This window comes from Bos mutus, chromosome 15 (genome assembly GCF_027580195.1).
Source record: "Bos mutus isolate GX-2022 chromosome 15, NWIPB_WYAK_1.1, whole genome shotgun sequence".
Classification (NCBI taxonomy): domain Eukaryota; kingdom Metazoa; phylum Chordata; class Mammalia; order Artiodactyla; family Bovidae; genus Bos; species Bos mutus.
This window is the reverse complement of record NC_091631.1, coordinates 27,127,961-27,153,143: the sequence shown is the minus strand read 5'-3', so window position 1 is coordinate 27,153,143 and position 25,183 is coordinate 27,127,961. Positions and strand designations below refer to the sequence as shown.

Below are 25,183 nucleotides of genomic sequence, written 5' to 3'. Positions count from 1 at the left end.
AAGAATTGATACCCAGATAGGGAGGAGCTCTGGGAGGTTCTTGAGCAGGAGCAGGTCATGGGGCAGTGGATAGGGGCACATGGAGGGGCAGTGGATCCCTCAGGCTGGACTGAGCATGTGTCTTAGTGACCCCACAGCAGGGCAGAGTCAGCTCCCTGAGCCACTTTCTAAGAACCTCCTACCTACTAAAGTCCATGTGGATGCTTCACAGCTGCACGATGTCACTTTTACCAGTGGTTGGCAGGGCCATGCTCCCTCCTGAGGCGCTCAGGAGAATCTGTTTCCTTGCGTTTTCCAGCTTCTAGAGCTACAGAGTCGGACACGACTGAAGCAACTTAGCAGCAGTAGCAGCAGCAGCAGCAGCAGCAGCAGAGCTACATGTGTTTCTTGGCTCATGGCTCTTTCTCCATCTTCAAAGCCAGATAAGAAGCATCTTCAAATCTCTTTCTCTGTTTCCATTTTCATGTTACCTTCTCCTTCCTTGTTGTCATTTGTAGTTCTTGTTTAGTTGTTCAGTCATGTCCAACTCTTTTGTGACCCCATAGACTGTAGCCCCCATAGATTGTAGACTGTAATCAAGATTGCTGGGAGAAATATCAATAACCTCAGATATGCAGCTGACACCACCCTTATGGCAGAAAGTGCAGAAGAATTAAAGAGCCTCTTGATGAAATTGAAAGAGGAGAGTGAAAAAGCTGGCTTAAAACTCAACATTCAAAAGGTCATGGCATCCAGTCCCATCACTTCATGGCAAATAAATGGGGAAACGGTGGAAACAGTTAGATACTTCATTTTTGGAGGCTCCAAAATCACTGTAGATGGTGACTACAGCCATGAAATTTTTTAAAAGACGCTTGCTCCTTGGAAGAAAAGCTATGACCAACCTAGATAGTATACTAAAAAGCAGAGACATTACTTTGCCAACAAAGGTCCATCTGGTCAAAGCTATGGTTTTTCCAGTAGTCATGTATGGATGTGAGAATTGGACTATAAAGAAAGCTGAGCACCAAAGAATTGATGCTTTTGAACTGTGGTGTTGGAGAAGACTCTTGAGAGTCCCTTGGACAGCAAGGAGATCCAACCATTCCATCCTAAAGGAAATCAGTCCTGAATACATATATTTCATACCTAACTTTTCCTGGGATGCTGGGAAAGATTGAAGGGTGAAGGAGATGGGGACGACAGAGGATGAGATGGTTGGATGGCATCACTGACTCAATGGACATGAGTTTGAGCAAGCTCTGGGAGTTGGTATTGAACAGGGAAACTTGGTGTGCTGAAGTCCATGGGGTCACAAAGAGTCAGACATGACTGAGCAACTGAACTGAACTGACTAAGACTGTAGCCTGCCAGGCTACTCTGTCCATGGGATTCTCCAGGCAAGAATACTAGAGTGGGTTGCCGTTTCCTTCTCCAGAGGATCTTCCCAACCCAGGGATCAAACTTGCTACTCCTGCATTGGCAGGCAGATTCTTTACCACTGAGCCATAAGGGAGTGACCTAGTCAAATCTCTGTCTGTGTCTTTCTTATACTGATACATGTGATTGATTTAGAGCCCATCCAGATACTCCAGGATAATCTACTCATCTAAGGATCCTTAGTTTAATCACATATGCTAAGATGCATTTTCTCTTTAGTTAAGGTAATATTCACAAGGCTAGGGATTATGACATGGATATCTTTTGAGACGACTCCATTTTTACTCCTAATAGATGGCAAGCAAGTTTGTTCATTCTCTTGAAGCCTCAGATTCCTCATCAGGAAAAGTTAGGTATGAAATATATGTAAATTTGGACCACCAGCTGGGGAAATCAGGAGCCTGAAGAGCATCTTTTTCCCATGTGCTCCGGCTCCCAATATTAGCCAGAGATCGTGGCAAGGATAGGGTTGTATAGGGAAAGGATCCCCAGCTGTGAATCCTGAGATTTGTATTCAAATACCAGCGCTTGCAACATGATCTCACAGGTTACTTTCCATATCTGGAATATTTTGCTTTCCTAAGAAAGTCATTTATGTTAGTCCTGCTCCGGGAGAATGCTGGGCAGGGACCTCTTAGGTCCCTGTTACCCTGAGATATTATGGTTACAGATCTTCACATTTGTGGGATCTTCCTGTTGCTAAGGGATCTCAGTCCCTGCTGGCAGCAAGGGTAATTTTCACTGATTCCCCTGGATGTGGTGACATCTCTTAAAGGATGACAGGGTGGAGGAGGTCCATTGTGGTGGGACTGGAGACCCTCCTAGTTTCTCACTTGCTTCCGCCCAGTCCCCCTGGTCTAGACCAGAGTGAGCAAACTATGATCAGTTGTTGAACAACCCGTGAGCTAAGAATGACTTGTGCAGGTGAACATTTGCCATCACTTGATTGTAGGGAACACTGACTGAACCCCAGTTAGGTGAATGCCATCCTTTGAAATTTCTGCCCTTCTCAATAGTAGACCTCTAGTACAAATAAAAAAGAAAGAAAGAAAACTGCATTAAATTACTTTGAATACTATGTATTATAATTTAGAGAACATTTCTTCCTTTCTTATTATATGAGTATCTATGTAAAATCCTTCCTTGGCCAGCCCCACTGATGAGCTGCCCTACATTCCACTCAAATTAGTTTCAAGCCATCCCCAGATCCACCCTGCACTTGGAGCCATAAGGATCTCCCAGTGCAGGTCTGACACCATCAGTCCCCTGATAAAAACTGCCCAGTGGATTCTCTGGGTTCTTAGGATGTCTCTGGTCCCTTGGCCTGCTTACCGCCCTTTGCATCGTGAGCTCTGCCTTCCTCACCAACTACTCCCTACTCTCCTTCAGCCTTGCTGAGCTTTCTCCAGTTCCCTAGGGCATCATACTTCCCTTAGTGCCAGCATTTTGCAGAGACTGTTCCCTCTGCCAGAAAGCCCTTTCACCCAATCCCATTTCACTTGGTCTTTCAGGAGTGCTTTCAGACACCACCTCCTCCAGAAAGCTTTCCCTGATCCCACCCCCTGAAGTCCATCAGGTCTCTCCTCTGGGCTTCCACAGTCCCCTGATTCCTTTCAGCAGTGCACTTGCCCAATCTTTTTAAATATCTATGACTTCCATCAGCCAAGGAGGCTCTTGGAGCCAGAGTCACTTTGATTATGAACTGATGGCCTTGCTTCCCACTGGCCACGTTTCTGCTGGCCCCTGACACTTGGGGAAGACATGGGTTACGTGTCAGGGATGAGGGTGCATATCAGGAGCCTTGTTTCACCCCTACCCTGTATGCAGAGCCTCATTTGTAGAATGAGGTCGATATGCCCCTGACTCTCAATGGACTAAGCTTGGGTCAAAGGTAAGAGTGGAACCTTGGGGACAGGGACAGGGAAGGAGGTAGCAGCTGAGCTCCCAACACTTTTAAAAATCATCCAGAGTGACTCCAGACAGGTATAAGCCTAGGGTCTGGATTGTGTTAGTCTTCCCAGGTGGCACAGTGGTAAAGAACCTGCCTGTGAATGCAGGAGATGCAAGAGACTTGAGTTTGATCCCTGGGTCAGGAAGATACCTGGAGGAGGAAATGGCAACCCACTCTAGTATTCTTGCCTGGAAAGTTTCATGGACAGTGGAGCCTGGGTGGGCTATAGTCCACGGGATCAGAAAAAGTCAGCCACGACTGAGCAACTGAGCACTGGACTGCATGATCTGGGCCATTCAAGCTAAAAGTCACTCTTCTGTGAAAGCTGCTAGCAGCCTGGCTCTGGACCCTGGCCCAGCCCCTACTTCCTCCTCCCTTGAGGGTCAGGAAGAAACAAGATGGCCATACTTTAGGCGTGAGCTCAGCAATATGCATGTGGAACAGATTGTGAAATTCTATGGGTATGTTTCTTTACAAGGATAAGTTTCTTCACTGAGGCTCTTGTAATATTCTGAACACACCCCAGCATGAGTCTGTGTTAGCAAGTCTGTGTGCACCAGTTGCCCAACCTCCATAAACACTCACACAAGTGTGTTCCTGGATCATGTATTTGATTGCACAGAGTTGAGCGCATGGATCTGTGCATCTGCAAAGTGGGAGTTGAGATGGTAGAGGAAAGTTAAGACCCTTAGTCCTGTCAGACTGTGACATCCTGCTCCCTGGGGCTCCCCTGATGCTGTACCCTGCAATCTCACTCCAAAGCTCCACTCACCTGCAGCTTCAGCTCCCAGATATCAGTGCCCTCACCCTGCTGCTGTCCATCCAGAGCTGCTGGGGGACACCTGGGGTCCTGAAACATGAGGATGAATTGAGAGGACACTGGTTTGCTCCACCAGATTCCCTTCACCCTGACTCTGAACCCCATTCTGGGCTTCAGGGGGGCAAAACTGGGAGGCACTTGAGGTGAAATGAACAAAATCTAGTCCTTCCTTCCTCAGAGGAGACCTTGTACAGTAGAAAAGCCTCCATTCCAGAATACAGGACTCTTGATCCCAGAGGCACCTGTGCCATCGTCTGGCTGAATAACTTCAGAGAGTCAGCTGACACTCTGAGGGCCTCAGTGTCCCCATCTGTGAAGCCAGCAATGGAGCACAGTGAATATGCCATTCAGAGCACAGGGTTCAAGCTGCAAACCCACCTATGCATGTGACACTCTCTCATTACAAAGGAACCAGCAGTTCATTTCCTCAGCAGCTGCATTTCCCCTGTGTCCTGGAGATGCCCGAGGACCGACCTCAGGCTTGTGATGACAGGGGGTAATCACAGAGCCTTGGGCAGTCCTGCCCACAGTCAGTTTTGGGGACTGGTAACTATTTTTGTTCATGTTATGGACCATAACAGTATTGTGTAACTGACTTGTCAATGTGTTCTTGTTGACTTGACACAACCACCTTAACCTTGTAAAACCAGAGGACTTTGCCCAAAGGATACTCCATCTGGTGGAGGGAGAGTTAAAAGGGTTTCCCTTCTTTCTGTCCAACTAGCTCCACCTCTAATGTTGCCTTGACTTCAGGAAAACAAACAAACAAACAGATTTCCCAGGAGCTCCAGGCCAGGGCTGGAGCCTAGCAGGTCCTCAGGACAGGTGGACTAATAGGGTGAGGATGGTGTGTGTGTGTGTGAGTGTTTGACAGAATTCGCTGTAGGACACAGCCCAACCGTGTTTCCTATACTCTTTCTGAAGAGAATAGAAATGACACAGGTTTAACTCTGTGTTGTTTTTCATGGCCTAAAATGTAACTTATCTTGTCAAATTTCTTTCCAACCTTTCAAATTATTGTAAAATGTAAGTAACCTAAAATTTACTATCTAAACCATTTTGAAGTGTACAGTTCAGTGGCATTAAGTACATTTACATAATTGCAGCCCTCACTACCAACCATCTCCAGAATTCTTTTCATCTTATAAAAGTGAACTCTGTATCCATTATATAAACATTCCTTACTACTAGTTTAGTGATAGACATGAGATCCACATTGGATCAATTGGAGGAAATCCTAGACTTTAGCTGGAACTACATGTAAAGAGTCAGTCTCTGTTTTACTGAACTGTTACGTGAGAGACCTTGAGGCTACTGTTGTTAGTGACCATCTTTGCCATCACTGGGGGAGGCCACATGCTTAAGGTTGGAACAAACTCAGAGAAAATCAGAAGAGGATGCAGGATTCCAGTGATGTCTGTGGAAGACTGCAGTTGATTCCCAGAACCTTCTCTCTCTTTCTGCCTTTTGGGAACAGAAGCCACCACGTTTTAGTTGGGCTCTTAGTTGTCCAACCAGAAACAACATTTTCCATCTTCCCTGCAGCGAAGAGCAATTGTATGCAATTTCAGGCCACTTCCTTAAAGAAGTTGTTTAAGTACACGTTTCTCTTTCTCCTCCCCTTGCATAGAATGTGAATGTAGTAGACTTACATTTCCATCTGGAGGTTAAGGAGACTGTACAATGGTGGATAAGAATGCTCTAGTATCAGGGTTTAGCCCCAGGTCTGGGAGGACAGAGAACAAGATAGACAAAACCTGTCTTGGGTGACCTCCTAGAACTGAGCTCTCTCAGCAACCTTGGACCACCTGCCTGCTTCTGCACTGTAGTGTGAGAAAGAATTACATTTTTTTTTTGTCTGAACCACTGCTGTGGGGTCTCTGTTGAGTTTTTTAGTTATCTGAGCACATGGATCTGGTCATGCTTGAACTAATTTGAGGTACATGAAAACAGTGTGGAACTAAGATACATGTAAGATGGGAGGGAGTGATCAGAGTTAAAGTATTCTAAAGTCCTTAGTTGTTTGTGAGGAGAGTAGATGTATTGATTAACATATTAACCTGAACATTTATATTAACTAAAGATACACATTGAAAGAAAGAAAAGGGATCAGACAGCTTTACTAAGGTTAGAAAAGGCACAAAACAAACAAAGAAAAAATGGCAAATAATAAATAGAATGTAAGGTGGTAATAATATTTCCAAATATGTTAGCAATTGGATAAATGCAAATGATAAAAATTTTCTTGATAAAAGAGAATGTCAGAGGCAGAAAAACACTTAAATAAAATTAAATGTAGGTACACATCACGTGCAGGAGACATATTTAAAGATAATGACACATAAATATGGGAGAAATTATAGAAAAGGTGTAGTAGGTCAATATTAACTAAAAGGACTCTGTGACTATTATATTAATATCTGACTACATTGATCTTAAAACAAAAAGAATTACTGGGGATAAAAATGAGTGGTCATCATATAAAAATAATTCACCTGAAATATATGACATATTTTTGATCTAACAATATAGCTTAAAAATATTGAAAACAAAATTAGGTAAAATTTTAAGAAAAAATGCACAAATTCATTAACATTATCACAGAGATTAAAAAAAAAACACTTTGTAGTAACTGGTTAAATAAACATATAAAATATTGTTAGAAATGTAGAAGACTTAAATGATTAATAAGCTTCATTTAATGGACCCTGAATCTAACAACTAGAGGATACATGTTGTATCACACAGAAAAAACTGTAAAAACCAACTATATACTAGGCCAGTAAACTAACATAAATAAGTACCAAAGACTCATGCAAATCATTTTTCTGATCACAAACCTTCACATATTTAGAAATTAAATAAATGAGTACTTCTAAATTAATTATTTGATTTAAAGATAAATTTTAAAGGATACTAGAAAGTATTACATCACTAAAAAAAATTAGAACATTACACATCAAAGTTTTGGGCTGCAGCTGAAAACAAGACTCATGGGGAAATTTATCACTGAAATATATACTTTAAATTTTGTTTGTTTGTTTGTTTTTACTTTACAATATTGTATTGGTTTTGCCATACATTGACATGAATCCACCATGGTGTACATGTGTTCCCCATCCTAAACCCCCCAACCACCTCCCTTCCTGTCCCATCCCTCTGGGTCATCCCAGTGCACCAGCCCCGAGCACCCTGTATCATGCATTGAACCTGGACTGGCAATTCGTTTCACAGATGATAATTTACATGTTTCAATGCCATTCTCCCATATCATCCCACCCTCGCCCTCTCCCACAGAGTCCAAAAGACTGTTCTATACATCTGTGTCTCTTTTGCTGTCTCACATACAGGGTTACGTTACCATCTTTCTAAATTCCATATATATGTGTTAGTATACTGTATTGGTGTTTTTCTTTCTGGCTTACTTCACTCTGTATAATAGGCTCCAGTTTTATCCACCTCATTAGAACTGATTCAAATGTATTCTTTTTAATGGCTGAGTAATATTCCATTGGGTATGTGTACCACAGCTTTCTTATCCATTCATCTGCTGATGGACATCTAGGTTGCTTCCATGTCCTGGCTATTATAAACAGTGCTGCGATGAACATTGGGGTACACGTGTCTCTTTCAATTCTGGTTTCCTCTGTGTGTATGCCCAGCAGTGGGATTGCTGGGTCGTATGGCAGTTCTATTTCCAGTTTTTTAAGGAGTCTCCACACTGTTCTCCATAGTGGCTGTACTAGTTTGCATTCCCACCAACAGTGTAAGAGGGTTCCCTTTTCTCCACACCCTCTCCAGCATTTATTGCTTGTAGACTTTTGGATAGCAGCTGTTTTGACTGGTGTGAAATGGTACCTCATTGTGGTTTTGATTTGCATTTCTCTGATAATGAGTGATGTTGAGCATCTTTTCATATGTTTGTTAGCCATCTGTGTGTCTTCTTTGGAGAAATGTCTGTTTAGTTCTTTGGCCCACTTTTTGATTGGGTCATTTATTTTTCTGGAATTAAGCTGCAGGAGTTGCTTGTATATTTTTGAGATTAATTCTTTGTCTGTGGCTTTGTTTGCTATTATTTCTCCCATTTTGAAGATTGTCTTTTCACCTTGCTTATAGTTTCCTTTATTGTGCAGAAGCTTTTGATTTTAATTAGGTCCCATTTGTTTATTTTTGCTTTTATTTCCAATATTCTGGGAGGTGGATCATAGAGGATCCTGTTGTGGTTTATGTCAGAGAGTGTTTTGCCTGTTTTCCACTAGGAGATTTATAGTTTCTGGTCTTACGTTTAGATCTTTAATCCATTTTGAGTTTATTTTTGTGTGTGATGTTAGAAAGTGTTCTAGTTTCATTCTTTTACAAGTGGTTGACCAGTTTTCCCAGCACCACTTGTTAAAGAGATTGTCTTTTCTCCATTGTATATTCTTGCCTCCTTTGTCAAAGATAAGGTGTCCATAGGTGCATGGGTTTATCTCTGGGCTTTCTATTTTGTTCCATTGATCTATATTTCTGTCTTTGTGCCAGTACCATACTGTCTTGATGACTGTGGCTTTGTAGTAGAGCCTGAAGTCAGGCAGGTTGATTCCTCCAGTTCCATTCTTCTTTCTCAAGATTGCTTTGGCTATTCGAGGTTTTTTTTATTTCCATACAAATTGTGAAATTATTTGTTCTAGCTCTGTGAAGAATACTGTTGATAGCTTGATAGGGATTGCATTGAATCTATAGATTGCTTTGGGTAGTATACTCATTTTCACTATATTGATTCTTTCAATCCATGAACACGGTATATTTCTCCATCTATTTGTGTCCTCTTTGATTTCTTTCACCAGTGTTTTATAGTTTTCTACATATAGGTCTTTTGTTTTTTTAGGTAGATATACTCCTAAGTATTTTATTCTTTTCATTGCAATGATGAATGGAATTGTTTCCTTAATTTATCTTTCTGTTTTCTCATTGATAGTGTATAGGAATGCAAAGGATTTCTGTGTATTGATTTTATATCCTGCAACTTTACTATATTCATTGATTAGCTCTAGTAATTTTCTGGTGGAGTCTTTAGGGTTTTCTATGTAGAGGATCATGTCATCTGCAAACAGTGAGAGTTTTACTTCTTCTTTTCCAATTTGGATTCCTTTTATTTCTTTTTCTGCTCTGATTGCTGTGGCCAAAACTTCCAAAACTATGTTGAATAGTAGTGGTGAGAGTGGGCACCCTTGTCTTGTTCCTGACTTTAGGGGAAATGCTTTCAATTTTTCACCATTGAGGATAATGTTTGCTGTGGGTTTGTCATATATAGCTTTTATTATGTTGAGGTACATTCCTTCTATTCATGCTTTCTGGAGGGTTTTTATCATAAATGGATGTTGAGTTTTGTCAAAGGCTTTCTCTGCATCTATTGAGATAATAAAAGATTAAAAATACTCCAGTGATTAGACTAAAGAAAATAGGAAGAGGCTTGGGCAAACCTAAAGAAAGTAGATGGGCTTAAAAAAAAGTAAAGAAAATAGCAAGGTAATTAAATATAAAACAACTATACATTAGAGATGGCCAGAAAGTTAAAGTAAAAAAACACTGTTCCTCTAAAAGAGATAAATTTCTGACAGATTCATCCAGAAAGAAAAACAAGCAAAAAAGAAATCACACATTAAAAATTTTAGGATTATAAACAGGGACAATTGTGGATATAGCAGAGATTAAAAGATTTAAAGACTCCTCAGCAAATAAATAACATTTTTCTTTTCTCCATCGAATTGCCTTTGTTCCTTTATCAAAGATCATTTGATGACACGTATGTGGACCTATTTGGGGGCTCTCTAGTCTTTTCCATTGATCTATTTGTCTCTTCTTTTACCAAACCCATCCTGTCTTATCTGCAGCTGGACCAGAACATTCAAGATGTGTGGTAAAATAAGTATAATATTAATGTAATTGAAACTTCATAGTAGAAAATGATAACAGAGCAGATGAAGTATTTTTGGCATGGTCTCAACATTTTCCAAAAATAAGGAAAGATATAAGATCATAGATCCAATACTACAGAGACTCTCAACAGAATAGGGTTTGTTTGTTTTTTTAATTTAGACACATTATATTAAAGCTGTCAAAAATGAACTGAGAATGTGCAAGGCAGTTAGATCCAAAGATATAGTAAACACAGAGGAACAAAGACAAGAACTACAACTTTGAAAAGCTGAAAGGAAAATTAATTGTCAACCCAAAGTTCTCTATCCAGTGAAAATCACTTTCAAAATTAAGACAAAATTATGGGTGTTTTTAGACAAACTAAAGCTGAGAGAATTAATTCCTAGTGAGCTGGTACTATAAGAAACATTAAGGGAATTTCTTTGGACAGAAGTATTATGATACCAAATAAAAACCTGGGTTACACCAAAAAATTAATAACTCCACAAGTAGTAAAAATGAAGATAAATCACACTACACAAAATAAAGACCAGTGGAGAAATAACTGAGAGAGAGAAATATTAAAATCAAAGAAACTGGTTTGCTTACAAACTTCAATGAAAATGAATTTGCATCCTTTGATGAAACTGATAGTTTCCAAGGAAAAATTACAATTTATCAAAATGACTTAAAGATTTCCTAAGTCAGACCAAGCAATCAAGCAATGTCAATTAAATAAAAGGCTGATAAATAGGAATACATTAAAATTTTAAATGTTCAGTTATTCAGTTCAGTCATTCAGTTATGTCCAACTCTTTGCAACCCCATGGACTGCAGCACTCCAGGCTTCCCTGTCCACCACCAACTCCTGGAGTTTATTCAAACTCATCTCCATTGAGTTGGTGATGCCATTCAACCATCTCATCCTCTGTCGTCCCCTTCTCCTCCTGCCCTCTATCTTTCCCAGCATCAGGGTTTTTTTCAAATGAGTCAGCTCTTCACATCAGGTGGCCAAAGTATTGGTGCTTCAGCTTCAACAGCAGTCCTTCCAATAAACACTCAGGACTGATCTCCTTTAGGGTGGACTGGTTGGATCTCCTTGCAGTCCAAGGAACTCTCAAGAGTCTTCTCCAATACCACAGTTCAAAAGCAGCAATTCTTTAGCGCTCAGCTTTCTATATAGTCCAACTCTCACACCCATACATGACTACTGGAAAAATCATAACCTTGACTAGACAGACTTTGTTGGCCAAGTAATGTCTCTGCTTTTTAATATGCTGTCTAGGTTGGTCATAGCTTTTCTTCCAAGGAGCAAGCATCTTTTAATTTCATGGCTGCAGTTTTAAGCCAACTTTTTCACTCTCTTTCACTTTCATCAAGAGGCTCTTTAGTTCCTCTTCACTTTCTGCCATAAGAATGGTGTCATCTGCATATCTGAGGTTATTCATAATTTCTCCCAGCAATCTTGATCCCAGCTTGTGCTTCCTCCAGCCCAATGTTTATCATGATGTACTCTACACATAAGTTAAATAAGCAAGGTGACAATATACAGCCTTGACGTACTCCTTTTCCTATTTGGAACCAATCTGTTGTTCCATGTCCAGTTCTAACTACTGCTTCTTGACCTGCATACAGATTTCTCAAGAGGCAGGTCAGGGGGTCTGGTATTTCCATCTCTTTCAGAATTTTCCATAGTTTGTTGTGATCCACACAGTCAAAGGCTTTGACAAAGTCAATAAAGCAGAAATAGATGTTTTTCTGGAACTCTCTTGCTTTTTCAATGATCCAGCAGATGTTGGCAATTTGATCTCTGGTTCCTCTGCCTTTTCTAAAACCAGATTGTCAGTGACACCTTGAAACACAAGCTAAGTAAGAATTGAGAGAAAAACCCCAGGGCTCCATGTGGTCCTCACCAGGAAAGTGAAAGTGAAAGTTGCTCAGTCATGTCCAACTCTTTATATTCCATGGAATTCTCTAGGCCAGAATACTGGAGTGGGTAGCCTTTCCCTTCTCCAGGGGAACTTCCCAACCCAGATCTCCTGCATTGCAGGTGGATTCTTTACCAGCTGAGCAATCAGGGAAGACCCTCTCCACCAGGAAGAGGAAAAAAAAAAAACCACACCTCACAGGTGAAGATGTGAGATGCCCAAACCTTGCCTTGTTCTTGGGTCTGCTGATGGAAGGCACTGCAGGACTCAGGCACACTGCCTTCTGCTCCAAGTCCTGCTCCCTTGTAGACAGCAGGACAGTCTAGCTGGTGGCTTCTTCTTCTCCATCCTCTCTCCTTAAAACAATAACGCAAATACAGTTTCAGTGAACATTTATTATTCCCTATAAAGGGTGGGAGTGTGATTTTAGGAGAACAAAGAATTAATGTAAATATGATTTCTAATCTACTGTGTAAATAAAAATTTATATAAATGAACAAAATTGGGACAAGAAATTCATAATGTACCCAACCAACAATGGTTAGTATTGCGGGGGGGGGGGGGAGGGGTGTAAGTTTTCTTCAAATTCAGGGGGAAAAAAAGCAAAAATACATTGTAAAGAAATGAGTAAAAATTAAGGAGATTTTCACAGAGACGAAAGTCAAGTTCAGTTTTAGACAAGCTGTGGTGGAGGTGCCGAGCAGACTATCAGGGAGAATGTCAAGTACCCACCTACTTAGTCAAGTCTGGAGCCCAAGGGAAGGTCAGGCAGGAGATGCAGTTTGGAAGTGTTCATTCTGTAGACAGACTTCAAGGCCATGAGCCTGGATGAGGTCTCTACGAGAGAGGAGGGAGGGTCCAGGGAAAGAGAGAGAAGAAAGACCCTTAAACACTTAGCCTGGTGAAGGGCAAGAGCCACCGTGGAGACCCAGGGGGAGTCAGAGGGGCAGGAGAGAAACCAGGAGAGGGTGGTGTCCACAGACCAAGTGGTTTCAAGGAGGAGGGAGGGACCAGCTGTGTCTGAGGCTGCTGAGAGGTCAAGATGAGAGCTGAGAATTGACCACTGGATTCAGCAGCGTGGAGACCACTGGTGAACTTGTCAAGGGCAGTTCCATGGAACAGTGATATATGAAGTCTGGAGGAGGGAGGAGAGATTGGGAGGGGAGGGTGTGGAGCTGACAGCTATCATTGTCTTCCAAGAGACAATGACAGCTCTTCCAAGAGTTGTGCTGTGCAGGTGAGCTGAGGAATAGGGCAGGAGATAGAGGAGATGGTGGGGCCAAGGGATTTTTAGATGGAAACTGTAATTACAAATTCATGGAGGGGAACAGTGGATCTGGCAAATGAAAGGAGACAATTATCATAGCCAGATAGCTGGGAAGGTGGAAAGAAGACAAGATTGCACTATATTTGTTGCTTCACATGCCAAGTGACAGCAAGATTCAAGCAAACAGAAAGAAGATCTGGCAGATAAAACATTGCTTGAAACGGCAACCCACCCACTTCAGAACCCATAAATGCTTAGACAATCTCTGGCAGCAGCAAACACGAGCAAGTGTCTCAGTCCACAGCAGAGCTCAGAGAAGCCTCCAGAACCCAGAGGAGCCAGCATGGTGGAGTTCGCACCTTTGTTTGTGCCACTGGAGCGCAGACTGCAGACCTTTGCAGTCCTGTACTGGATCTTCTGCTTCCTGGTCTTACGTAAGGCAGGCTGGGCTGGGAACAGGAGGCCGTGGACACCTGCCACTTCTGGAGCACAGGGTGCATTGATGGGAGAAAGACACAGGTCCTAAAAGGGCTGCTGAGATCAGCACTTGGGGATCACCTGGTATGAGGGACAATTTGCTCAGCTGGCCTTCGGGGTGCTTTGCCAGCAGGAGTGTGTCTGACTGGCTGCACCCACCCCCTGCCCAGTCTGGAATACTGGGAGGTCAAGTAGCTAGAGGGAGGGCAGCTGAGGAAAGGGCTCTGCGTCCACTGATGCCAGGAGCAGGAGCTTGTACCTTGTCCCTTATCCTGGGGACAAAGGGAGCCCCAGGAGGGCTTTAGGTATGGGAATGACAAGGTCCAATCTGTGTGGTATAGGTCCCTATGGCTGAAGCCAATGGATCTACTGTGTTTAGGGTGTAGGGTATAAATCAATGACAGGGAGCAGTAACAATTTGTATCAGGGGCCTCCAAATTATGCCCCATGGGCCAAATCCATCCCACTCATTATTATTATATTGGTACAGCCCATGAAAGTGAAAGAGTCACTCAGTCATATCCGACTCTTTGTGACCCCATAAACTGTACAGTCCATGGAATTTGGAATTCTCTAGGCTAGAATACTGGAGTAGGTAGCTGTTCCCTTGTCCAGGGGATCTTCCCAACCCAGGGTTCAAATCTAGGTCTCCCTCATCACAGGCAGATTCTTTACCATCTGAGCCACCAGGGAAGTCACCTGGGCTTCCCAGGTGGCGCTAGTGGTAAAGAACCTACCTGCCAATGCAGAACTAAGAGACGCTGGTTCAATCCCTGGGTAGGGAAGATCCCCTGGCAACCCACTCCAGTGTTTTTGCCTGGAAAACCCCATGGACAGAGAGGCCTGGCGGGCTATAGTCCATGGAGGTCACAAATAGTCAGACACAACTAAAGTGACTTAGCACCGCACAGCCCATGAGCCAAGAACGGTTTTTACATTTTAAATCAGCTCTGTATATAATTTCCTCTGAGTTGCCTCTTTGGCTGCAAAGTCTAAAATATTTGCAGTCTGATGTTTAGGGTAAAGATTGCCTCCCCTGGTCAAGGGAGAATGGCAGTAGGTAGAGAGATGGTTAGGAGATGGATCCACAGGGTGGGATTTAAAGGCTGGTAGGAGAGTAAAAGCTGACTTCCACAAATCAGCTTGAGAAGGTCAGGATTTTCTGCCAGTTCACAGTTGTCCCACCAGCACCTGACTCATCGTAGGAGCTCTGTGTAAAGTGAGCATCTGTGAGCTTCAGCCTACTTTGTCTGGCTTATGAATTTTACTACTATTTAAATTGAGTCAAACGTCCCCTCTTCCTGGAAGCCTACCAGGAATGACAGCCCAATCTACCCTACTTTCAGACGGAACAGAAGTGGAAACTGACCTTCTTTAAGAGTTTGAATGCATGGGATTGAGTGGAGTCAATAAGTTGAAGAGGGAGCATTATTCCCTGGGAATGAGGTTCCATTGGCATTAGATTAATGACAGCCCCACAGAACTCCCTGGCTCTGAGGTGAAGCTGGGACTAACTTGTGGTAGGGACTGAGAATCAAAGATCAGAGGGGAATTCCTCACTGGGCCCAGCCTTAGTCATGCTGTACCCCTGACTCATTGCCCAGGCAGGTGTGTTAGCCTCCACCTCCCTCCTTTGGCAGGAGAGGGAAGGGCAGGCATAGGAAACGTGAGCAAAAGCTAAGAGACAGAAAGAGCTCAGGGAGTTGTACGAACACTGAGCAGCTTACTGTGGCTGGATTATGGGGATGCATATGGGTGAGTGAAGCTGGAGCAGGAAGGGACTCAAGTCAGTCATGGGGAGCTTGAAAGCCAGGATGAGCTGCTTGGACTGTGCCTCAAAGTTATGAAAAAGCCATAGGAGAGCTTCATTAGAGGAGGGATCTGGTGGGATATATCTATGAAAGATGGGCTGAGGGTGTACTGAAAGAGGGCTGGGCAGAGACAATGTCTCCCTTTTCTCTGTGGTCCCAAAGCCTCATTTAATCGCTTCTCCATCAGGCCTTTATTGAGCCCTTGGTAAATACAAATTACTTAACAGGGCAGAGAGGGAGGTGGAGGGGGTAAGATTGGAGTGAATAAGCAGCCTGGTATAGTGGGGAAAAGTCTGTAGTTAGGTCTATCTTCAAATTCAGGTTCCCAGTGTGACCCTGAAAGGGCTGCATTCCTTTCTCCTTGAAGGCAGGGAAGGTTGACTCCTTCCTCCTGGGGTGAGGGCTGGACAGGACAGTGCTGCTAGTGCTGGGCATATGGGGAGAGCTTTTTCCTTCATTCCTGTGACCACTGACAGCTCCTGCTTCCCTCCCCAGCCCCTTTATGCCTTGTGGTCTTCATAGGCCTCCTGTTCACAAGATTCTGGCTCTTCAATATCCTGTATGTGATCTGGTTGTACTTGGACCAAAATAGGCCACGGCAGGGGGGCAGTCACAATAAGTTCCTAAAGCGCTGGGTCCTGTGGAAGTACATGAAGGACTATTTCCCCATCACGGTGAGTAATGGGGTGGCTGGAGAGTGGCTAAGCCTGTAGTGCCCCATGTGTCCTTGGGGAAGTGTGGCGCCTGTGTGCAGTGAGCAGAATACCAGGCTAGGAGGAAGGTGCTGGGCTTCCACCACTATGTGGCCTGGGGAGGAGTCAGCTTCTGTCTGGCGGTGGTTTACCACCTGCAGAGATGTGGGGCCACTATGAGGACTGATGAATGAACAGAATTTGAAGGAGCTCTGTGGACTATATATTGTAGCACACATATATGTCTTATAGGTGTAAACTGCTCAGCAGACATGCTTGGGTTTGCAAGTATAAAGTCATGTCCTTAGAAAACATCTAGCCCCACACTTCTTCAAATAAAAAGACTAATACCCAGTGAGAAAGAAAGGTATGACCAAGGTCACACAAGTCATTTTACTGGTTTCAAAGTTTGTGTATTAACTTTGGGTAAAGAAGCAAGGCAGAGAGCCCTGAACTGGTTCTCTGGATCTATTCTGCCCCAAACTTCGGTATGCTTTATGTCCTTGGACAGAGCCTTGCTCAATCATTTCCTCATTTTCCCCATGTATCCAGTAAACATACCGCTCCCTTCTACTCTGAGTGCCTCTGACTGACTCTCTGACCTAAGGTCATTGTGGACACCTGACCATGGACTCAAAGGTCAGTCCTGATTGAGGAAGACATTGCTCTAAGTGAACTGAGCCTTCTACTTCTTTCCTGTATCACAAAAAGACTAAATCTTTGGGTGTAAGCCCTGGGAAGGGATGATTTACTGTCCAGATAAGGTGGGAAAGGCAGGAGAGACACAAAAAAGTGCCAGGAAGAGGCAGGTGGCCCTCCTCTGGAAACAGAAGAGAAGAAATGGATAGAGTGTGACCTGTGGAGCTGGGCAGGATAGGTTCTAATACCAGATCTGCAACATACCAGATCTTGGGTGAGCCAGTCTCATTGAACCTTGATTTCTTCACATGTAAAGCAGAGATTATGCCACATTCATTATTGGGTTGTGAGGATTTCATGAAATACCAGATCATCCTAGGGCCTCCAAGAACAGCATGTGGCTTGCTTTGCAACCAAAACCGTTGTCAGTTGAATGTCTGCCAGGAAAATGGTACTGAGGGGCTCTGTGACTGTCTATCCACATCCCTCACGCTCTTCACTCAAACAGGTAACCCCAGGGGAGGGTTTCTCAAAGGCACTGTTAAGATGGATGGGACACTGGACTTAATTTGCAGAAATTTCATGTGTACAGAATTCAGGAGTCTTGCCCACTGCAGGCCTGCAGAGAGCAGGCAGTACCACTGAGTGGCCGCAGAGGGCAGGATGATGTGCCTGTCTTGGGCTGGGAGCCTGCAGAGATAACTCAGTGGCCTCACAGTCTGGACCCCAGCACCTCCCAGGAGATCCTCCAACTCTTCTACACACTTTCACTGTGCAGGCCCTGCAGGAATCATGGGCTAGCCCATAAGTGGGAGTCTGTGCTCTACTGGAGCTCTCCCACATTGACAAGCCTCTGCACTCCCTGCCAAAGGCTTGTGGATTCCTGAACTTTAAACAGTTCCTGCTGTGATTTCTATGAACTGGAGTTTAGTTGTGGAATTTCAAGCAAAATTAGGAAATGGTTTCTGGGTCTTGGAGCTTTCTACACACAGGTGATAGACTTCCTCAAGAATTAACAGTAGAGAATCAGGCAGTGTTTCCCCCGGGATAAGGTCCCTCCACCTCATGCAGATCAGTCCAGGAGCTGGGTTTCTATGTGAAGATTCCATTATCCTGGAGCAGCAGTGTCTGCACAGGCCAAGGCCTGAGCAGGGGTGCAGTGCTGTGAGCAGGCTGTGACCTGGTGTCAGGAAGTGCTGCAGACTTGGCAGGACACCTCCTTGACCCCTCCCCACCCACACCTGTAGGCATCACTAGGGACTTCGTGCCCCTTTTCCCACCTCCACTTCCCAGCACACTCGGGTCTCTTACACTGAGTCACAGTGACTCAGGGGTCAGCCCTGATCCAGGACAGAACTCCAGCTGCCACAGTCTTTGGAGAGATGCTCACTCCCTCCTGCAATGGCTCCTTCCTTCTGGGTGGACTCTGCCTGGGATAAGGTTTCCCTTCACGTAGGACAGGGGTTTGTGTCCCTGTCACCCTCCCAGGAGTCCTTGGGCAGGGGGCCTTCCTTCCCTGGTGGGTCCATTCATGGGTCCATTCTCTCCCTCTTCATTCCACAGTCTCCAAGAGCATCTCCTCTGCTCCAGGTCTGCAGTGGGGACAAGGATCCTTAGATAGGCCATCTCTAATCTCAGGACACTCACATATGGGTGTGATAGCACTTGGGCACAGGGGAGACACAGAAGAGGTCAGCCCAGAAAGTCAGCAGGTGGACCAGCGAGGGCATGAGGTACAGCTCCAATTCACCAGGTTTCTGTCCCTGCAGCTAGTCAAGACCACTGAGTTGGACCCCTCCCGGAACTACCTTGCTGCCTTCCACCCTCATGGACTCCTGTCAGTCGGAGCTTTTACCAACATGTGCACAGACAGCACGGGCTTCTCCTCACTTTTCCCTGGCATCCGCCCATATCTGACAACGATAAACATATATTTCAGGATCCCACTCTTCAGAGATTACATCATGCAAGGGGGTAAGCCTTCCCAGAACTGGAGAGCCCAGGAAAATGAGGGCTGCAGGCATGGAAGAGGGATTTCAGGGAGGGCTTCTAAGAATTCTGCATTTCCTCCAAGAAAATGTGTAGTAGAGAAGGAGGCTAGACCCAAGGAAGCACTTCCCACAGCTCTGTTCCCAGCAATGAGCTTGGTGAGGGGTTGGGAAGAAGGGAATGACTCAATCCCAGTCCTCAGGGAACTCCCAGCTGTAGGGGGAGGGTGAGTAGGGACCTACCACATCCCTGCTATGGCCCCTGCCCTCTTCACCCCATAGCTAACCACGTTACTCTCTCCCCAGGGCTGGTCTCATCAGACAAGGAGAGTATTGCTTACATTCTGAGCAGGAAAGGAGGCGGCAACCTAGTGGCCATCACTGTTGGGGGCATCAGGGAGGCACTGAAAACCAGGCCTGGAGCCAACAAGCTGGTGCTGCGGAACCGCAAGGGCTTCATCAGGCTCGCCCTGATGCATGGGTATTGGGGAGAGGGCTCTGGATTCAGCTGGAGATTGGCAAGGATTGTGTTTTGGTGGGAAGACAGCAGAGATTAATGCAGGCCCTATTTTAGCAAGAGATATTCAGTCCATTCATAGCGAAGATAACTTAGCAAGATATTTACTGTCTCATGTCCAAATACCCAGAGAAGATTCTAGAAGGGAGACTAGTTGATCAAAAGGACTAGGTGTGATGGGTCATACTGCCCAAAGTTGGCATTATGTCTGAGACCTAGAGGATCTGAGACAGTGGAGTTTGGGGCACAGCATAGAGCAGTTATCCAACCTTGAAGCACCTCTGAAGAACACAAGCTAGCTGAGGCAGAAGAGATTTTCCCAGAAACTTTGCAGATGTTTGATGTTTGGGAGGACTCTACAACATTCTGATCTCCTTGTCGTGGTGCAACTGGGAGGTGGTGATCCTAAGAGGAGCTGGGACTTGCCCACTAACACAAAGCAAAGCTGTAGCTCAACTGGGAGTTACCCAAGGCCACCTACTTCCAGCCCAGGGCTTTGTCCTCTGCTGTCACAAGCTTCCTGCTAGGTGACCAGTTTGAATCTTCTTGCCCCTCCACACGCCCTCTCTCCTGTCTCCTTCCAGAGCAGTTCTGGTGCCGATCTTCTCCTTTGGGGACAATGAATTATATACTAAGACTTCTCCTGGCTTTTGGTGGAAATGGTTCAGAGATCAACTGTACAAGAAGACACGTCTTGCCATCCCGTTCTTCTATGGCCGTGGAGTCTTCCAGTACAGTTTTGGTTTTATGCCCTACCGCCGACCCATCACCACCGTGGGTGAGCCTAGACCTGGGCTAGGGTAGGGAGGTGGGGGGAAGGCTACAAGGCAAGAGGCCTGGGCTCTGTACTGCAAGAGGACATGGACTTGGGTTGGACACATCCTTGACCAAGTGGAGCTCATGTTCTAGAGGGTGAAATAGAGACACAGGCAAATAACCCTGATAAAAGGCAGTCTGGGATGAGAACTGTAACTGAGGTACAAAGAACCATAGCCACTACAGATTACCAAGCACCCATTGTGTGGCAAGCACTGCACGGCTCCTTACAGCTCACTTTTCCAGGTAACCTTGGAGGTAGACTCTCATCCCTATTTTATTGATGGCAAACTGAGACTCAGAGAAGGTAAATCACTTCAAACAGATCCTCACGCCCTTGTGTAACAGCACTGAGGATGTACTTGACTTTTATGATGCCAGAGAAAGAGGATTTAATTCTGACCAGACAATCCCATAAGACTTTTAGAGGAGGTGAATACAAGGGAAGGGCATTCCAGGTCTGTTAGAATTGTGTGTAAAGTAGCAATCAGTTCAGTTCAGTTCAGTCGCTCAGTCGTGTCTGACTCTTGGCGACCCCATGAATCACAGCACGCCAGGCCTCCCTGTCCATCACCAACTCCCGGAGTTCACTCAGACTCACATCCATCGAGTCAGTGATGCCATCCAGCCATCTCATCCTCTGTCGTCCCCTTCTGCTCCTGCCCCCAATCCCTCCCAGCATCAGAGTCTTTTCCAATGAGTCAACTCTTCGCATGAGGTGGCCAAAGTACTGGAGTTTCAGCTTTAGCATCATTTCTTCCAAAGAAATCCCAGGGCTGATCTCCTTCAGAATGGACTGGTTGGATCTCCTTGCAGTCCAAGGGACTCTCAACAGTCTTCTCCAACACCACAGTTCAAAGGCATCAATTCTTCGGCGCTCAGCCTTCTTCACAGTCCAACTCTCACATCCATACATGACCACAGGAAAAACTATAGCCTTGACTAGACGAACCTTTGTTGGCAAAGTAATGTCTCTGCTTTTAAATATGCTATCTAGGTTGGTCATAACTTTCCTTCCAAGGAGTAAGCATCTTTTAATTTCATGGCTGCAGTCACCATCTGCAGTGATTTTGGAGCCCAGAAAAATAAAGTCTGACACTGTTTCCACTGTTTCCCCATCTATTTCCCATGAAGTGATGGGACCAGATGCCATGATCTTCGTTTTCTGAATGTTGAGCTTTAAGCCAACTTTTTCACTCTCCACTTTCACTTTCATCAAGAGGCTTTTGAGTTCCTCTTCACTTTCTGCCATAAGGGTGGTGTCATCTGCATATCTGAGGTTATTGATATTTCTCCCAGCAATCTTGATTCCAGCTTGTGTTTCTTCCAGTCCAGCGTTTCTCATGATGTACTCTGCATATAAATTAAATAAACAGGGTGACAGTATACAGTCTTGACGTACTCCTTTTCCTATTTGGAACCGGTCTGTTGTTCCATGTCCAGTTCTAACTGTTGCTTCCTGACCTGCAAAGAAATTTCTCAAGAGGCAGATCAGGTGGTCCGGTATTCCCATCTCTTTCAGAATTTTCCACAGTTTATTGTGATCCACATGGTCAAAGGCTTTGGCATAGTCAATAAAGCAGAAATAGATGTTTTTCTGGAACTCTCTTGCTTTTTCCATGATCCAGCAGATGTTGGCAATTTGATCTCTGGTTCCTCTGCCTTTTCTAAAACCAGCATGAACATCAGGAATTTCACGGCTCACATATTGCAGAAGCCTGGCTTGGAGAATTTTGAGCATTACTTTACTAGTGTGTGAGATGAGTGCAATTGTGCGGTAGTTTGAGCATTCTTTGTCATTGCCTTTCTTTGGGATTGGAATGAAAACTGACGTTTTTCAGTCCTGTGGCCACTGCTGAGTTTTCCAAATTTGCTGCCATATTGAGTGCAGCACTTTCACAGCATCATCTTTCAGGATTTGGAATAGCTCCACTGGAATTCCATCACCTCCACTAGCTTTGTTCATAGTGATGCTTTCTAAGGCCCACTTGACTTCACATTCCAGGATGTCTGGCTCTAGGTCAGTGATCACACCATCATGATTATCTGGGTCGTGAAGATCTTTTTTGTACAGTTCTTCTGTGTATTCTTGCCATCTCTTCTTAATATCTTCTGCTTCTGTTAGGTCCATACCATTTCTGTCTTTTATCGAGCTCATCTTTGCATGAAATGTTCCTTTGGTATCTCTAATTTTCTTGAAGAGATCCCTAGCCTTTCCCATTCTGTTGTTTTCCTCTATTTCTTTGCATTGATCGCTGAAGAAGGCTTTCTTATCTCTTCTTGCTATTCTTTGGAACTCTGCATTCAGATGTTTATATCGTTCCTTTTCTCTTTTGCTTTTCGCCTCTCTTCTTTTCACAGCTATTTGTAAGGCCTCCCCAGACAGCCATTTTGCTTTTTTGCATTTCTTTTCTATGGGAATGGTCTTGATCCCTGTCTCCTGTACAATGTCACGAACCTCAGTCCATAGTTCATCAGGCACTCTATCTAACAGATCTAGGCCCTTAAATCTATTTCTCACTTCCACTGTATAATCATAAGGGATTTGATTTAGGTCATACCTGAATGGTCTAGTGGTTTTCCCTACTTTCTTCACTTTCAGTCTGAATTTGGCAATAAGGAGTTCATGGTCTGAGCCACAGTCAGCTCCTGGTCTTGTTTTTGCTGACTGTATAGAGCTTCTCCATCTTTGGCTGCAAAGAATATAATCAATCTGATTTCGGTGTTGACCATCTGGTGATGTCCATGTATAGAGTCTTCTCTTGTGTGGTTGGAAGAGGGTGTTTGTTATGACCAGTGCATTTTCTTGGCAAAACTCTATTAGTCTTTTCCCTGCTTCATTCCGTATTCCAAGGCCAAATTTGCCTGTTACTCCAGGTGTTTCTTGACTTCCTACTTTTGTATTCCAGTCCCCTATAATGAAAAGGACATCTTTTTTGGGTGTTAGTTCTAAAAGGTCTTGTAGGTCTTCATAGAACCATTCAACTTCAGCTTCTTCAGCATTACTGGTTGGGGCATAGACTTGGATTACTGTGATATTGAATGGTTTGCCTTGGAAACGAACAGAGATCATTCTGTCATTTTTGAGATTGCATCCAAGTACTGCATTTCGGACTCTTTTGTTGACCATGATGGCCACTCCATTTCTTCTGAGGGATTCCTGCCTGCAGTAGTAGATGTAATGGTCATCTGAGTTAAATTCACCCATTCCAGTCCATTTCAGTTAGCTGATTCCTAGAATGTCGACATTCACTCTTGCCATCTCTTAAAACCATAGCCTTGACTAGACGGACCTTTGTTGGCAAAGTAATGTCTCTGCTTTTGAATATGCTATCTAGGTTGGTCATAACTTTCCTTCCAAGGAGTAGCAATCAGCAGGCTATAAAGGAGAGCCTGAGGGATTTCCCGTAAATAATGGTCATGGACTTTAGTGCATGGACTTAGCACCATCTTTTCTGCTATATGATCATCTCATTTGCTTTTGTCTTGAATTCCAACTAGGTTCCAATGGCAAAGCTTATAGAGAGAGGTCTGTTCATCTCCACTCACCCAATCATTTCTTAGTTGAGTACAGACTTGGTCAACCCTCTACACCATGACTTTTCCTGGGTTGTATGGTAATATTTTCATGAATATAATTCAAAACGGATGCCTCCAAAACCACTCCCAAGAGAAGAAGACAGAACAGCTGCTTTCTGAGCCAGGCAGAACAAGAGGAAGGAGATTGATAAGTCCTCCCATGTCCTCCCTAGAATGGGAGGCACTGCAGACCGGCATGGAGGGAGAGGAGGAAGAGGCACTTGGGCTGTGGGCCACCTCCTCCCAGATATACAGACACTTCCACTCATGGCATTTAAGACTCCCAGATCCACGTGTCCCTAAGCCTAAGAGCACATCTTCAGGGTTTACAATCTGTCACTGATTCTTCCTGGCTATGTGATCTTGCAATAAGTTACTTAACCTCCCTGAGCCTCACTACCTTACCTGTTAAAATGGACTAATAGCAGGTTCAATCCCCATAGGATTGTTCAGAAGATTTTAGGAGATAATACAAGTAAAGCACCTAGGACATTGTCTGGCAGGCGGCAATGCCAGCTGGAGGTGTTTTTATTATTTCAGAATCTTGGAGTTGTCCAAATATTTAGATTAGATCACCCAAAATACAATTGAAAGGGAAACAATACAGGCACTTTCCAGTGGGTGTGACCACTGGCACGGAGTCCTGCCCCATGGGATCCAGAGACCCCAGTGATTCCTACTCTGGGCCACCACTCACCTCTGTGTCTTGCAGTGGGGAAGCCCATCGAGGTGCCGAAGATACCACATCCCTCCCAAGAGGAGGTGGACAGGCTGCACCAGCATTACCTGAAGGAGCTGAGCAACCTCTTCGAAACCCACAAGCTCAAGTACAACATCCCAAAAGACCAACACTTGGAGTTCTGCTGAGTACCTCCCCAGAGGAGGGGCTTGCCCCAAAGGGCAGGGCTGGCATTAGGAAGGGAGGTGCTGTGATCCCAGAAGGTTTCCTGGAGGTATCTGTTGAACACATCTCCAGAGCCTTCACTGACTCCTGCATCTCCACCCCATGCCAGGCCCCAGGTCACATCTGGCTCATAGAAGAGGAGACCAGACTCTGGCATCAATGATTTGCTCTCCTCCACTAACTCCTCTGTAACAGGCCCTCTCTTTGGTTCTGCCCACCTGAGAAATGGGAGAGATACTGGGAGAAAATGCTGTCTGTGTGTCCGTCCTCTGTGGTCCTGTCACTCAATAAGCAGGACAAACAGCAGCTCCAGTGAGCAGGTTTCCCTTCCTCTGCCTTGAGTGACAGCTGGAAGCAGCCCCCAGCTGCAGCCCTTTCTCCTACAAGCTCCCTTATCCTACATCCTGCCTGTCCCATCTTCTCCCTCCCTGAGCCGGAGAGGAGGGGGAGGGCACAACCTCCTGGCTCATCCTGGCA

General features: G+C 44.6%; 1 protein-coding gene across 1 annotated transcript; it reads left to right on the top strand.

Annotated features, from left to right (window-relative positions):
* The first annotated feature begins 13,626 nt into the window (after window positions 1-13,626).
* Window positions 13,627-24,669, top strand: LOC102286214 (2-acylglycerol O-acyltransferase 2). The gene is made up of 6 exons (XM_005902499.2): window positions 13,627-13,717; window positions 16,067-16,245; window positions 18,672-18,876; window positions 19,197-19,371; window positions 19,992-20,185; window positions 24,515-24,669. The coding sequence occupies exons 1-6, from the start codon at window positions 13,627-13,629 to the stop codon at window positions 24,667-24,669; spliced, it is 999 nt and encodes a 332-aa protein (XP_005902561.1).
* Window positions 24,670-25,183: the final 514 nt, after the last annotated feature.

What these genes read in the sequence shown, in the direction of transcription:
- LOC102286214 (XM_005902499.2), top strand. Translation starts at nt 13,627, where the DNA reads ATGGTGGAGTTCGCACCTTTGTTTGTGCCACTGGAGCGCAGACTGCAG. An exon ending in AGATTACATCATGCAAGGGG is followed by an intron (nt 18,877 to 19,196) that starts GTAAGCCTTCCC and finishes CTCTCTCCCCAG; the next exon opens with GGCTGGTCTCATCAGACAAG. An exon ending in CCGACCCATCACCACCGTGG is followed by an intron (nt 20,186 to 24,514) that starts GTGAGCCTAGAC and finishes TGTGTCTTGCAG; the next exon opens with TGGGGAAGCCCATCGAGGTG.